This window comes from Phascolarctos cinereus, unplaced genomic scaffold (assembly GCF_003287225.1).
Source record: "Phascolarctos cinereus isolate Bilbo 61053 unplaced genomic scaffold, phaCin_HiC Scaffold_2;HRSCAF=192, whole genome shotgun sequence".
NCBI lineage: Eukaryota > Metazoa > Chordata > Mammalia > Diprotodontia > Phascolarctidae > Phascolarctos > Phascolarctos cinereus.
In genome coordinates this window covers 241,984,949-241,999,479 of record NW_027555625.1, presented here as the reverse complement: position 1 = coordinate 241,999,479, position 14,531 = coordinate 241,984,949, and the positions used below count along the sequence as shown (strand labels likewise).

At 39.8% G+C, this 14,531-nt stretch overlaps 1 protein-coding gene across 4 annotated transcripts in view; it reads right to left on the bottom strand.

The window, feature by feature from the left end:
* VAPB (VAMP associated protein B and C) overlaps window positions 1-7,940 on the bottom strand; it is a 69,315-nt gene extending 61,375 nt beyond the window's left edge. The window contains exons 1-2 of one of the 4 annotated variants that reach the window (XM_020981465.2): window positions 7,840-7,924; window positions 7,273-7,391 (exon numbers count right to left, since the gene is read on the bottom strand). In XM_020981465.2, coding sequence (XP_020837124.1) covers window positions 7,273-7,330 — 58 coding nt within the window. In that variant the 5' untranslated portion in view covers window positions 7,331-7,391; window positions 7,840-7,924. Of the gene's footprint in view, window positions 1-6,798; window positions 7,161-7,272 lie in introns of those variants that run through there. The other 3 variants (XM_020981467.2, XM_020981466.2, XM_020981464.2) reach the window with 3 other exon arrangements.
* Window positions 7,941-14,531: the final 6,591 nt, after the last annotated feature.

Genomic DNA, 14,531 nt, shown 5'->3' with positions numbered 1-14,531 from the left:
GTCCCTCTGATACCAGCGGGGAACTATACAAATCGAACTAACAACACTTTATTTTTGCATGCTTAAAAGACTAGCCAAGAAAAGAGGAGAAATGACACAGATAATCAAGAGCTGGTAACACTCTACTAAAGAATATAAAACAATTCCAGGAGGGAACTTCTTTGACTTTAGTTATTAATATAAATACCAAAAATGTAATTCATCTGAAAACTAATGGGAAAAGGAGATGTTTCCAGATTTTCCCAGTGGCATTTCACCACCGGGAAAACCAGCAAATCACCCCAATTATATCAAAACATTATTCAGACATCAACAGCTCATGATTAAAAATAATGCTTAGTACCTAGAAAAACACTACACAGGTAGATGCTATTTTGCCACACTGACACATTTATAGTATTTTTAAATATAATCTACTTTAAACAATCATTCAAGGATCTCTTTTTGCAATGAAAACTAGAATCCAATAATTCTTGTTACACAGTGGAAGTCTATGGTTATATCTGGTCAGATGACATACTTTAAAAAGCACATAGTGTGCACTGTCAATAGGCCAGAGGAATCTTGGATACATGGCACCATAAGAAAAAAGCCTAAGAGATAAGGATCAAATACTGAATAGCACAAAATGAGGACATCAGCTCAGGTAAAAAAAGCTCAGAATACCATGGGGCAACTTTGTTACTCATACATAAACTACCACCAAAAGGATAAAACTAGAGTACTAAATTCAGTAGGCAAGTCCCTACTAAAGCAACAAGCATTTATTAAGCACCTACTGCATGCCAGGCACTGTGAGAGGCAGTAGGTATACAAAGGCAAAAATCAAACAGTTCCCTTATTCTTGAAGAATTTATATTCTCTCCAAGAAACTTTAGCGCAGCCATGCTTTGATGGATTGAAGTTGGCACTCAATATCTACCCTTTCCTTTTTGCTAAACATTGTACTTATTTGTCCTGATCATGGCCATTATTCCAATGTCCACTTTTTCAAACCCAAACATGGAGATGTAGTACTTATGTAGCTCTCTTTTGTGGAAATTAAAATGTCATGTTCTAAAAGTCTAAGTTGGATCAATAATGATAAAAAAAATAACTAGGAATTTTTTCCATCTACTGGCCCCTGTAAACTTATACCCTCATTTGTGTGGGTACATATGGCAAGTTAAGAGTTATCTGTATTTTGCTGGAATATCTAAAAGAAAATGCTATATAACGTTTATAGACAAATGATGGTGTTAATGTTTAAGAGCTTACCTTTTGGAGAAATGTCAATTCATACTATTTTAATAAATGTAAAGAGATGAGAAACTGCCAAGTAATATTAAAGAATATTAACCATCATGTCCCATACCACCCATATTTCAAAGAAGTATTACCACTACTAAACCAGCATCTGGTAGATAAATACCTACCACATACACATATACATGTCACTAGAGTCTAATTATTTTTTCTAAGACATTACTGTAAATAAAAGAAGAAAATTCTTGGGTGAAAAAACTTCCAAGGAGTATGTTCACTTCTGAGGCTGTACTGCTCAGTGAATACAGTGCTGGGTGAAGAGTCAGGAAGAAGTGGGCACCAGGGGCAAGTTACTGGACATCTACATGTCACTGGTAATCTCCTAGAATTTATCTAGGGCTAGATCTCTTAGTGGAGGGAACTCCTAAAACTGAGGAAATCCAGCTCTTTTCCCAGTCCAATCTTCCAGTTCATAAAATTATTCAAATAGGACAAAATCAAGAGACAGATCTGGCCCATGAATGTATATTCAGAAGGTTGATAAAGTGCAGTCAAGTCTGGTAAGCAAGTGAAGGACCTCTCTTCAGGGTGGATTCAAACCCATATTATATGGGAAAGAAAAAAAACCCAGATGATATTTAAATAATCCTTTAAAGATTGTAGAGATTTTGATGCTCACAACCATCCCTAGGGTTTCTTACTATAAGTATTATACTCATTTTGCAGATGATGAAATTGAAGCAGACAATGGTTAAGTGACTGGCCCTGAGTCACACAGCTATGTATCTCTGGTGGAATTTGAACTCAGGTCTTCCTGACTCCAGGTCAACTGTGCCATTTAGCTGTATAAACACACATTCAAAATGTTAGAGTATAAATATAGTTTATGTTGTGAGTGGCCTGTGTTTCTACTCACCAAGTGAGCAAAAGAGCACAGTTTTAAAGCTGGGAGAGAGCTTGATTTAGTTTTTAACCTCCTCGTTTTAAGATGAGGTGGGATTTAAAACTAGATCCTCTAACCCTGAATCTGACACTTTTTGAACTATATTACAAAGGAGAAAGGTGCTCATAGTTGTAGTCCAAATTAAAGAACTAATGTTGTTTATTAAAGAGGTTAAAATGAAGAAATACCATAATTAATTTCATTCATAGGTTTTTGTATTTTACTCTATCTAAACTTTCTTATTATGATGCAGGAAGATGGGAAGGGGAGAAGGGGAAGGAGTGAAATTCACCTTCCTTAAAAAAAAGCTCACAAGTTGATTATAGAGATTTATTTAGTAGTCTTAACCAACCCACCTCAGAGTCAGGCTTTGGTTTGTTTCAGTAACAGTATACACGGATTATCTACCTACCTTAAAGGGAAAAGAAAATCCTTTGTAAAATAATCAAATCAAACCACCACCACTTTTTTTTTTAAAGGTAATTGGGGTTAAGTGACTTGCCCAGGGTCACACAGCTAGTGTCAAGTGTTTGGTCTGAGGCCGAATTTGAACTCAGGTCCTCCTGACTTCAGGGTCGGTGCTCTATCCACTGCAACAACTTGTTGCCCATACTCTTGAAAAACTTATGTCAATCACCTGCCCAAAGTCTTCCATCTCAATTCCAGTAACTTTGCAGCCAAAACCTTTTCCCCAAGCCATTACTCAGCCTCAAGTATGCTTTCCCTTAATTAGAGGGGAGGCTTCTTGAGGGCAAAGGCAGTCTCTAATTTTTGTATCCTTGGTGATTGCCCAACAATAGGTCAACAAGCATTTATTAATTTACTAGTGTCAGGCTGCAGTTAAACTGGGGGCAGGGGAGAGATTAAGAAAAGCAAAGAGAACCTGGGTCCTCAAAGAGCTTACTTTCTAAAGGGGGAAGCAACCTGCAAACAACTATGTATGTAAAAGATATGTCCACGGTATACATATGTAAAAGGTGTATATAGGGTAAATTGGAGTTGGCACATAATAAAACTTAATGAATGCTTTTTAATTTATTCATTCAAATATGATTTATTACATTTCTTATACTCCCTTAGGACCAATGACAAACACTGGTGAAATCTGTAAAAGGTCTGAGACTATGGAATAGAACACAGGTTGTCAATATACACTGCTATGAATTTATGACCCTTGCTGGCCTCATTAACTTTGAATTAATTGACCTACTTCATCCACCTGAATAAAACATACCTACCAGGGCTGATAAGAGCACTGGTTTTCGGAGTATGATCCTGGACCCCCAGGTATCCTAAGTTCCTTTTGGGGGTCCTCCAAAACAATTTTTATAGTAATAAAGATATTATTTGCCTATTAAGATACGCCTCCCTCTTCCAACTAAATATCTTTGAGGCTGAATTTTCTTCAGATACTTCAACCAAAACAACATATTACAAGAGACTGAATATAGAAGCAGATATGAGAATCTATATCTGTCTTCTATTAATTCAAACATTAAAAAGATTTGAAAAAATATGCAAAACAATGACCCTTCTCACTAAGCTTATTTTGGTTGGAAAAATATTGTCATTTTTTTCATAAGATGTTATTTGTGTTAAAGTGTAATGGATTTATTGTTATTTTAAAAGTAATTGATGTTTGTTTAAACTATCAGTTTTAATTAGTAATATGGTAAATTGCAATAGCTATAATCCAAATCAACTAAAATTCTTTGAGAACCTCAATAATTAAGAGTGTAAAAGAGGTCCTGAGAACATAAAGTTTGAGAACCACCACAACAGAATAAGAAGGAATCCCTTTACAATTCCTAAAGAAGAGCTCTACAAATATAAGACATTGTATAATGGGTGGAATCTGCTTTCTTAAAGAAAAAAAGAAAAGAAAATGTAAAACTGGCACTGGCTCACATTTGGAGCAAGGCGATTTGTCAACAAACTTCCTAAGAAGACTTTCTTATTCTGAGAAAAGAGATTTGTCTGGGAGTGAATAGAGATGGATAAAGACGTGGAGTAGGCCTTGGGAAAGGGTAGGTCACATGAAAGCTGCCAATATGGCAAATAAGAGCAACACAAAAGCCACACTTTTGAGGCTTTAGAATTACAAAGTCCCCAATTTCTAGGAATGGGCTTCCTTATTTTGGCCAGAAAAGCTTCTGTGTTATTGCTGACATCTAATAAATACTTCATAAAAACTAACTCAGTAATACTTCCTCCCTTTACATCTTACTTCCTCCAGGAAGCCACCAGCCTGATCAATTTTCTTTGTTTTAATATTTAAAAACACAAAACAGTGTAGTCATGTTTGAGGCTTAAAATATAAGGCTGAGCAAGATAACTGAAACATGTTCTAATTCATTTCTTCTGTAGTAGCATATATATTGCTGCACACCCACGCAAAAATCTAATAAAAAGAAGTCTTAGCATATACAAATCAAAGTCATTCTTAGGCTGCTTATCCCATAATAATAAAGAGTCTAATATATAAGAACTGTTCAAAACAATATTTCTGCTGTTCCCTTCTTCCCCAAAACATCTTACACATTTATCCTTCCCTTTAAGGTAGATATGATGAAAAAGCCAGTAATGTTCTCTTGTTTCTGCACTGTAATGAATTTGATCTCTGCAGAGCAGGGATTGCTGATGAGTCTCTAGCTAATTTTGTGGTTAGGTTCCGTTTATAATTTAAGCATTACAAAGATATTTTTAAATGCCTTCCGTGTTCCTATCTAAGCTCCATAGGTATTTGTCCTTCATATGCCACTCTTCATTTGACACTGAACGTAGTTGCTTTGAGTGATATGATTTCTGGGATTCTGACTCTCCAGCAGTGAAAGCACTAAAAAATGGTTTTCTTCCTCTTTTCTAGAAAGCCCATTTTTTGCCTTCACTAAGGGTTTCCACATAAAGGATGAATCATCTGACAAGGAAGACGGAACACTGAGCACATATCATATGGGTTATTTTCATAAGATAATTTAGAGCTGGAAAGGACCTTAGAGGACATCTAGTTCAGCTTCTTCATTTTACAGATGAAGAAACTGAGGCCAAAAGAGAGGTTCAGTGGGATGCCCAAAGTTCAGGATTTAAATCCAAGGTCCTCTGACCCCAGATACAGTGTTCTTTGCATTGTACCATAATGACTCTCAAAAATATCTCTTCTCTAAGTAGAGTGCCACCTTTATAAGTGATAATTAACAAAAAAGTAATTTCTTCAGTGGCATTTATGGCACCCAATTCAACCTCAGTTTGCAGAAATTCACTCAGAGCTACTGCTCATTTGCATCCAACACTTTATACACTGGCCCCCTTCTTTAAAGATATAGTTTGTCATCTTTTCTTACAAAGACACTAAAAAGATAATCTATCATCGTGTTAACTGGAAGGCACAGAATAGGTTTAAAGAGAATAGCAAGCAGATAAACAGACTTCTAAAATGACATTAGCCCTCCTCTAAGGCCATGATTATGGCCTGCCAACAATTTTCTAGTGGCCTAGAACAGAATTCCTCAGGCTTTCCACTAGTTATAGGTGTCTCCTTTCTCTACTACAGAGGACTTAGGTAAATGCAGTTGGGGTGTGTTAGAGAAGCAGTAATAACAACTAAGGAATGATTTTGAGGGAGAGCAGCAACATAGTTTTAACTGGAGACTAGCCAAACCTGTGTTGATAAATGAAATTTATCCAGGCATAAAAATAATGTGCAACTATTTGTGTCAGCCCTTATCATTTCACACACCTGGGTGACGGCCCTTTGGAACAACTCTAATGGAAATCACTTATTCCACCAACTTTTACTTAAAAAAAAATCAAGTCATTACAGTAGATTACTCTGTTTTAGTAAAGTAGCAACTAGCTTACATGCTTTGAGAGCTGTTATTAAGTTGCAATGTCCCATATGACAGCATTAAAACACCACCTCTTCTGGCAGCTTCAACTATGTGGAGTTAATTTTAAATAGGAAACGTTAAGTCCCTGCACATTCAGGAGCCAGTGCCTGTTTTATGAAGCGAAACGACAGCAATAGTTTAGAACGTTTTCTACGAAACCGTCAAGAAGGGGAAAGATAAGGAAAACAACAGGTAAATGTGATGTATTGACAAACACTGGGCTAAAGGCCCTAGGTTTCCTTGCAAATACAATTTAAAACCAGTTGCACACGTTGCATTTGGTATCCCCTCTTCCAAGCTCCCGGCAGCCCTGACAGTTTTAAGAGTAAAGCGAGGAGACACAAACACCAAAAGAAAATATCCTTTACTTAGGTTGCCTCCAAGAAAGCTTACACTCAACTTCTTAGCAGAAATGGCTACGTAAGAACACTGAAAGTATGCAGAAACCGGGGCAGCTTCTCTAGGTATAAAACTGGGTGGGGGGAGGGGAGCAGATGAAAGAAACAATCCTATAAAGTCAAGTCATTTAAAAAAGAAACTCCTCCAAAGAAGAAAGGCAATAGAAATTTCAACATTTCTTTTTGCTGCACGACATCAGAATGTCATGAATATGGGGCGCTGGGGAGAGGGTTTGGAAAATCCCCACCGCCCGGTCCTGCACAAACCCGAGGCCCAGAAGCTCAGCCCTTCCCCCAACCCCCCAGCCCAGCTCCCGGCACCCACCCAGTCTTCCCGGAGCTGACATGCAAACGCCCAGCGAGCACCATTGGCCCCGAATCTGAGCCTTCCTTCTCCGAGCTATTCGTCTTCTCTTCTCTTTGGGGCGTATGGGGTGTGGAAAGCATGGGGGTGTGGGAAGAGGAGGAGCAGGGGTTTGGAAAGGAGCAAGTAAAGTGGGGCCCGGTACCGAAATGTACAACATTCAGATCCGGTAAATACAATAAACAGGTGGACGCCCCTTCTAAACGCATTTCTTGGGCGGGGGAGGGAAATTTAAGGCTAAATCGAAGGGGGGAAAGGGAAGAGGAGGAGATCTCAAAGCGGCAAAGACGCACACAGAGAGAGACCCGATAAATAAACCTGAAGGACATTTTATTCGCTCCTGCCTCTCCCGGGCCCCCGGAAAATGGCTGCCAGTGGTGCCTTTGCCAGTGACTGCAAACGCCCCGGCCACTGGCCGGGTCCCCGCGCTCTTACCTTTGAATTTGAGCTCGTGCTGCGGCTCTAGGCTCAGAACCTGCTCCACTTTCGCCATATTCCTCGGATTTGGGGGGAGGGGCGGGGGCGGGAGAGGGGGTGGAGGCGGCTGCTTCCAGCTGCACCAGTTTTGGTGACCCAAGGAGATTAAAATAAAGATGACATGGAATAATATATTGTTAAAAAAAATTTTTTAAAGGGACACAGACGGAAAGCGGTGAAGGGTCGCGGTGAACTGGTACAGGGCGGGCGGCGGCGAGATGCCCAGGGAGCCTAGCAGCGGCCCGGCACACTCACACTCGCACACACATACACATACACACACACTCGCACACACGCACTTCACGCACGCACGCACACGCAGACCCACAGCCAGACTCAGGGAGAGAGGGAGAGGCAGAGAGAGGGAGCAAGCAGCAAAGGAGAAAGAGTTGGGAGGTAGTGGCGGCAGCAGCAGCAGCAGGAGGAGGAGGAGGCGACTGTGATGATGCAGCACGAAGAGGGCCAGAGAGAGGCCGGAGCTGACGTAGCGATCACTGCAAAAGCCTTTTCCTTCTTTAAACCCACCTGGGCTTTTTCCAGCCCAGGGAGAATGCGCGCGTGCTAGGTTTGACTGGGACAGAGAGGGAAGAGATCGCGCGCAAAGAAGGGAAGAAGGGCCGCGCGCCCCAGAGAGAGGGCGTGGTGCTTGGGGCGGAGCGCGTCGCTAGGGGTAGGAGGCAGAGGGTCTGGGACCTCCTGGAGGGACAGGGCGGGGGGTGCGGGGAGAGGGTTGAGAGCCGCAGAAATGCCTACGGCATGGGGGCGCGGGTTCGCACGCGGCGGCACACATGCATTGGAATGGGGAGCAAAGGCGCGCCCGGCACTGCCTTGGCACTGCTTTTATTTCTGGAGACCACTCCTAGTTCATTCTTGGGTGTCGTCTGCCGGCTTTTACCGTTCTTTACACACACACCCCACCCCGGGAGTTACCTCTGCCCAGAGGTCACCTGGAAGGATGGTACTAGGGGCCTGTAGCGCCACAATGATAGTAGCAGCAGTATTCAAGTGAATATGAATTTTAACTCTCAAACATGTGAATGAACTTCGGCGACTAGATGCAAGTGTATTCTTCAGATAATACCTAATGCTTGCATATAACCTTTCAACAGTTTCTACAACCACTCATTATCATTAGAGTCACTAATCGGTTGGGTAGGCTGGGCTCGGGAGAATTACCCCCATTTTAAAGATGAAGGAACCGAGGTCAAGAGAAATCAATTGATTTGTCCATCGTCATGCTGCAGCTAGGTGGCGCAGTGGATAGAGTGCTGGCCCTTGAATCGGAGGACCCGAATTCAAATTCTGTCTATCACACCTACTGTGACCCTGAGCAAATCACTTCACCCAGTTTGCCTCAATTTCCTCATCTGTAAAAGGAGTTGGAGACGGAAATGGCAAGCCACTCGGGTATTTTTACCAAAATAAGCCCAAATGGGGTCAGGAGGTGTTGGACATGACTTAACATACCATTAGTAAAAAGTGGCCTTTTACCCTGGGTTTTCTGCAGCTTGGGACAATGGCCTGTGTTAGATTCTACTGTAGCCTTTTCTATATATTAAGTAATAGGTGCTCCACAGTCCACTGAAAGCCTTTGAAGGTATCTTCAGACTATTCCATAAAATATAATTAAAGTGGAAGTCTTACATCAATCAGGAAAGGGAAAGACTATGAAATACTTTCTTCTATGGAAGTTCTCTGAAAAGAAACATTTTCCCTGTTATTCTCTTACATCAATTCCTTAATATAATAATAATTTATCAGTGTTATGACAGTAGTTTATCTCTGTAGGGAATTAGGATCCATAAAATCTGGTTCTGATTTTTATTTTTGTGCCTAAGCAGATCTAGGGCTTTTCATTGGCAGGAATGTTTTAGCATCTAACAATAAAAGATGATGAATCAACCTATTAAGATTTGCAACAACGAGGAAGATTGTGTTGAAACATTAAGGAAGTAGGCTACAGTATATATCTGCATTATTTATAATGTATACCACCTCTTCAGCTGTTCCTGTCCATTTCAAGCTTCTCTGTTTATCTTTAGCAGGACTCTTTCTGATCCTGTTTAATGTTTTGAGTTCAGTGGCTTAAAAAGACTCTTCTTTCTAATTTCACTACATAATTTAAGTCATTTTGCTTTTCTTCATTTACTTTAAAAAATTGGCCCTTTGAAGAATGACAGCTTTGGTTTGTCTATATTTAAAAGCTGCAATATGAAAAAAAATTAGCATTTTAATTATGGGCTACATGTTAAATGACCCTCAGCCCTTAGGAGATATACAAGGTTAGTATTATAAATGCAAGTACAAATCAGCTCATACATAGTCAAGATTCTGTTACCTATGCAAATAATTAAGGCATGTCAAACAGAGGCTTAGATGTATGAAATCAACTTTGTCCAGAAAGTGATTTCTATTTAACAATCACTTCAGATGCTACTTTTTGTACTTCTTTAAATGTTCTTCCACATTTGCCAGATCACTTTAGCCTCTATATCAGTTTACTACATTTCAATACTGAAGAGGCTTTCCAAGTTAAGATTTTTTCTACTTGAACTCAGTCATTTAGAACAATTGTACTTTTTAAAAAATTAATTTGATCTCTATAATCTTCATATGAGGCTTTAAAACTTTCCACCCAAAAATTGGCAAATATTTGATAATTGTACCTTATCCTATTTGTAAAAATTGGACCATCACCACACCAGACCCTTCTATCCTCCACTATCTCCCAAAGTCTGTCCAAAGTTCATGTTTGTTGTTTCCATACTATCTATTGATCTCATTCTCTGCCACCCTCTTTTTCTTTTGCCTTCAGTCTTTTCCAACATCAGGATCTTTTCCAAGGAGTCCTATCTTCTCATTATGTGGCCAAAGTAGTTAAGCTTCAGCTTCATTATTGACTAACCTTCCAGTGAATAGCCTGAATTAAATTCTTAACCATTGACTGATTTGATCAATCCTTGCTGTCCAAGTGACTCTCAAAAGTCTTCTTCAGGACTAGAGGGGTTCAGTGAGAGCTAAATGAATATATGCAAGATATTTTGCAAACCTTAAAGCAGTATAATAAATTTCAACTATTAATTATTAAAGGTGTTTTCTGAATTCTAATACTGTGAAACTGCTAGAAAATGCTGAGGAGTTTCAGGCAGCACTGTTTAAAATGAAAATCTAAATTCTTAGGCTCCTGATGAAAACAATGGGTCTGTTAACACCCTAATTCATTCTGACAAGATGTCAGATGTAAATTTCTTTTTGCTACAATCTGAGTCAAGAGCCTTCCAGGCTATGTATTCTCTTTTGTGGGCCTTTTGAAGAAATAATGCTTGTAATGAAAGATCTAAGAAAATTGTTGCTTTGTTTCCCACACGTATTGAACTTTTCAGTATAGCCGCATATTTTAAGCTGGTATTGACTGGACTCAAAACTACCTGCTAACTTTAAATTTTTTTTTATTTTTTTTCAGCCAAAGACAAGATTTATCAGAACATCTATCATATTGGGCAGACTCTTAAGGAGTCTGAACATTAGTAAGCTATTGGCTTATTGGCTAGATTATAAGAATCTCAGCATCTTTATATATATATATATATATATATACACATATATATATGTATATATATATGTATGTATATATATATAAATTTATTTATTTTTAGTTTTCAACATTTACTTCCACAAGATTTTGAGTTCCATATTTTCACCCCATCTTGCCCCTCCCCCCACCCCAAGATGGCATGCATTCTGAATACCCCTTCCCCTAGTCTGCCCTCCCTTCTATCTCTCCCCCCACCTCCTCTTATCCCTTTCCTCTTCTATTTTCTTGTAGGGCAGGATAGATTTCTGTACCTCATTTCCTGTATTTCTTATTTCCCAGTTGCATATGGAAACATTTTTTTTAAACATGTGTTTTTAAAACTTTGGGTTCCAAATTTTCTCCCTTCCTCCCACCCCACCCACCCTCATTGAAAATGCAAGCAAGTCAATACAAGCCATACATATGCAGTTATGCAAAACACTTCCATAGCACACATGTTGTGAAAAACTAACTGTATTTCCCTTAATCCTATCCTGCACCCCCCATTTATTCTATTCTTTCTTTTAACCCTGTCCCTCCTTAGTACTTCCTTCTGATTACCCCTTTCCCAATCTGCCCTTCTCTCTATCACCCCCCTGCTCTCTTGTCGCCTTCCTCCCCTATTTTCCTGTAGGGTAAGACAGATTTCCATACCCAATTGAGTATGTATGATATTCCCTGCTTAAGCCAAATCCTATGAGAATAAGATTCCCTCATTTCCCACCTTCCCCTGTTTCCCCTCCACTGTAAGAACCTTTTTTGTCTGTTTTGTTTGTGCAAGATAATGTACCCCATTCTACCCCTCCCTTTCTTCTTCTCTGAGTATAATCCTCCCTCATCCCTTAATTTTATTCTCCAGATATCACCCTTTCATCTTCAACTCACCCTGTGCCCTCTATCTATCTATCTATCTATCTATCTATCTATCTATCTATCTATCTATCTATCTATCTATCTATCTATCTATTTTTCCCCTCCCACTACCCTAATACTGACAAAGGTCTCATTATGAGTTATAAATATCATCTTTCCATGCAGGAATGTAAACAGTTTGGCCTTAATAAGTCTCTTATGATTTCTCTTTCCCGTTTACCCCTTCATGTTCCACTTGAGTCTTTTATTTGAAAGTCAAATTTTCTATTCAGCTCTGGTCTTTTCATCAAGAATGCTTGAAAGTCCTTTATTTCACTGAATGACCATTTTTTCCCCTGAAGGATTATACTCAGTTTTGCTGGGTAGGTGATTCTTGGTTGTAATCCTATCTCCTTTGCCCTCCGGAATATTATATTCCATGCCCTGCAGTCCTTTAATGTAGAAGCTGCTAAATCTTGTGTTATCCTGATTGTGTTTCCACAGTACTTGAACTGTTTCCTTCTGGCAGCTTGTAATATTTTCTCCTTCACCTGGGAACTCTGGAATTTGGCTACAATATTCCTAGGAGTTTTCCTTTGGGATCTTTTCAGGGGAGATGGTGGATTCTCAATTTCTATTTTGCCCTCTGGTTCTAAAATATCAGGGCAGTTTTCCTTGATAATTTCTTGAAAGATGATGTCTAGGCTCTTTTTTTGATCATGGCTTTCAGATAGTCCAATAATTTTTAAATTCTCTCTCCTGGATCTATTTTCCAGGTCAGTTGTTTTTCCAATGAGATATTTCACATTGTTTTCTAATTTTTCATTCTTTTGGATTTGTTCTACTGTGTCTTGATTTCTCATAAAGTCACTATCTTCCAATTGCTCTATTCTAATTTTTAAGGAAGTATTTTCTTCAGTAAGCTTTTGGACTTCCTTTTCCATTTGGCCAATTTTGCTTTTTAGGGCATTCTTCTCCTCACTGGCTTTTTGGACCTCTTTTGCCATTTGGGTCCAGGCTATTTTTTAAGGTGTTATTTTCTTCAGTATTTTTTTGGGTCTCCTTTAGCAAGCTGTTGACTTGTTTTTCATGATTTTCTTGCATCACTTTCATTTCTCTTCCCAGTTTTTCCTCTACTTCTCTTACTTGCTTCTCAAAATCCCTTGTGAGCTCTTCCAAGGCCTAGGACTGATTCATATTTTTCTTGGAGGCTTTGGATGTGGGAGCTTTGACTTTGTTATCTTCTTCTGGTTGTATGTTTTGATCTTGTCACCAAAGTAAGATAATATAGTCTGACTCTTTTTGCGAGATTTGCTCATGATCCCAGCCTACTACTTGAGTTTTAAACTCTTTGTTAAGGTAAGAGTCTGCTTCCAATGTGGAGAATGTACTGTCCCAAGCTTTGGGGGTTTGTATAGCTGTTTTCAGAGATACTTCTAGGGACCTGTAAATTTTCAGTTCTTCCTGGCCTGAGCTCTAGTCTTTGAGTGACCGGCCACAAGCAGTCTTTTCTCTCTGGGAACTGTGAGGAGGGTTTCCTGTCCACAGCCACCCACAAGCTCTACCACACCAGCGCTCCTCCTCACCCCAGGACCGCCACCCGGAACTGACCCAGATCCAAGCACGGGCAAAGCAAGAGATTCCTGCCTCAGCACCAGCAAAGAGATCCCTGCAATCCCCCTCTGATCAGCCTCTTGATTCCCCCTCAGTCAGTGGGCCGGAAGCTCAGGACACAGCCACCGCCCTGGCACCTGCCCTCTGCGCTCTGGAACTGGCTCTGACCTAGCTCTTCCCTCACCGCAAAAACAGACTTTTCCCACTGACCTTCTAAGTTGTCTTTGGTGTTCATGGATTGAGGAGTCTGGAAGCCACCACAGCTGCCTGTGATTCGTTCCTCTGAGGCCTGATCCAGGTTCGCTGCGGCCTGCGCACGCACACCTACCTGCCGTCCTCTCCCCACCCTGCTCGATATGCCTTTCCAATCAACCATCCAGGCTGTCTTGGGCTGGAAATTTGTTTTACTGTCTTTTTGTGGGTTCTGCTGCTTTAGAATTTGTTTAGGGCCATTTTTTTATGGGTATTTGGAGGGTTTTGGGGGAGAGCTCAAGCAAGTCACTGCTTTCATGCCTGCCATCTTGGCTCCGCCCAGAATCCCAGCCTGCTAACTTTAAATTTAAGCCTTAAATTTTAGTTACCTCAATCACTACCTCACTATAAGTTCTGGTGCTTAATTTCAAATGAAAGTTACCACTAAATTTGGAAATTATTTGAAATCTGAGATACATGTTCTAGGCACTGCCTGCCTTTCTAAGCATGTAGGTCAGTACACTGTCAAGCATATTGCAACAGTAAAGAAAAGGATCCTGATTCCAAAAAGCTAAGAGAAAATGAAAACATCATGTTGTTACTTCTTCCTATCATTAATAGTAGTATATAATAATAATATTCACATATAGACTGCAAATGGAACACTAACATCTCTGATAAACTTCTAAGTATGAAGTGAAACGAGTCTGGAACTTTTAATTTCAAGACTGCTTAACCAAGTCAACTGTACCCTCAAAAGAAAGGGCTAATCTTGGCCTTGGCAGTTTTGGTCCCTTTCTTAGCATCATAAGGGATGAGAAAGACGAAGACCATACAGAAGGACGACCTAGAAAGTAACAACAGCTGGTTCATTCTTGCAGCTTGCCCATATTATAGTTGTCCGTTCTGTAGCTAGTTTCCCAACTCTGTCTTGGAAATGTCTTAGATATATTATTTGAGAAATCATGATTTGGAAGAAGTATGT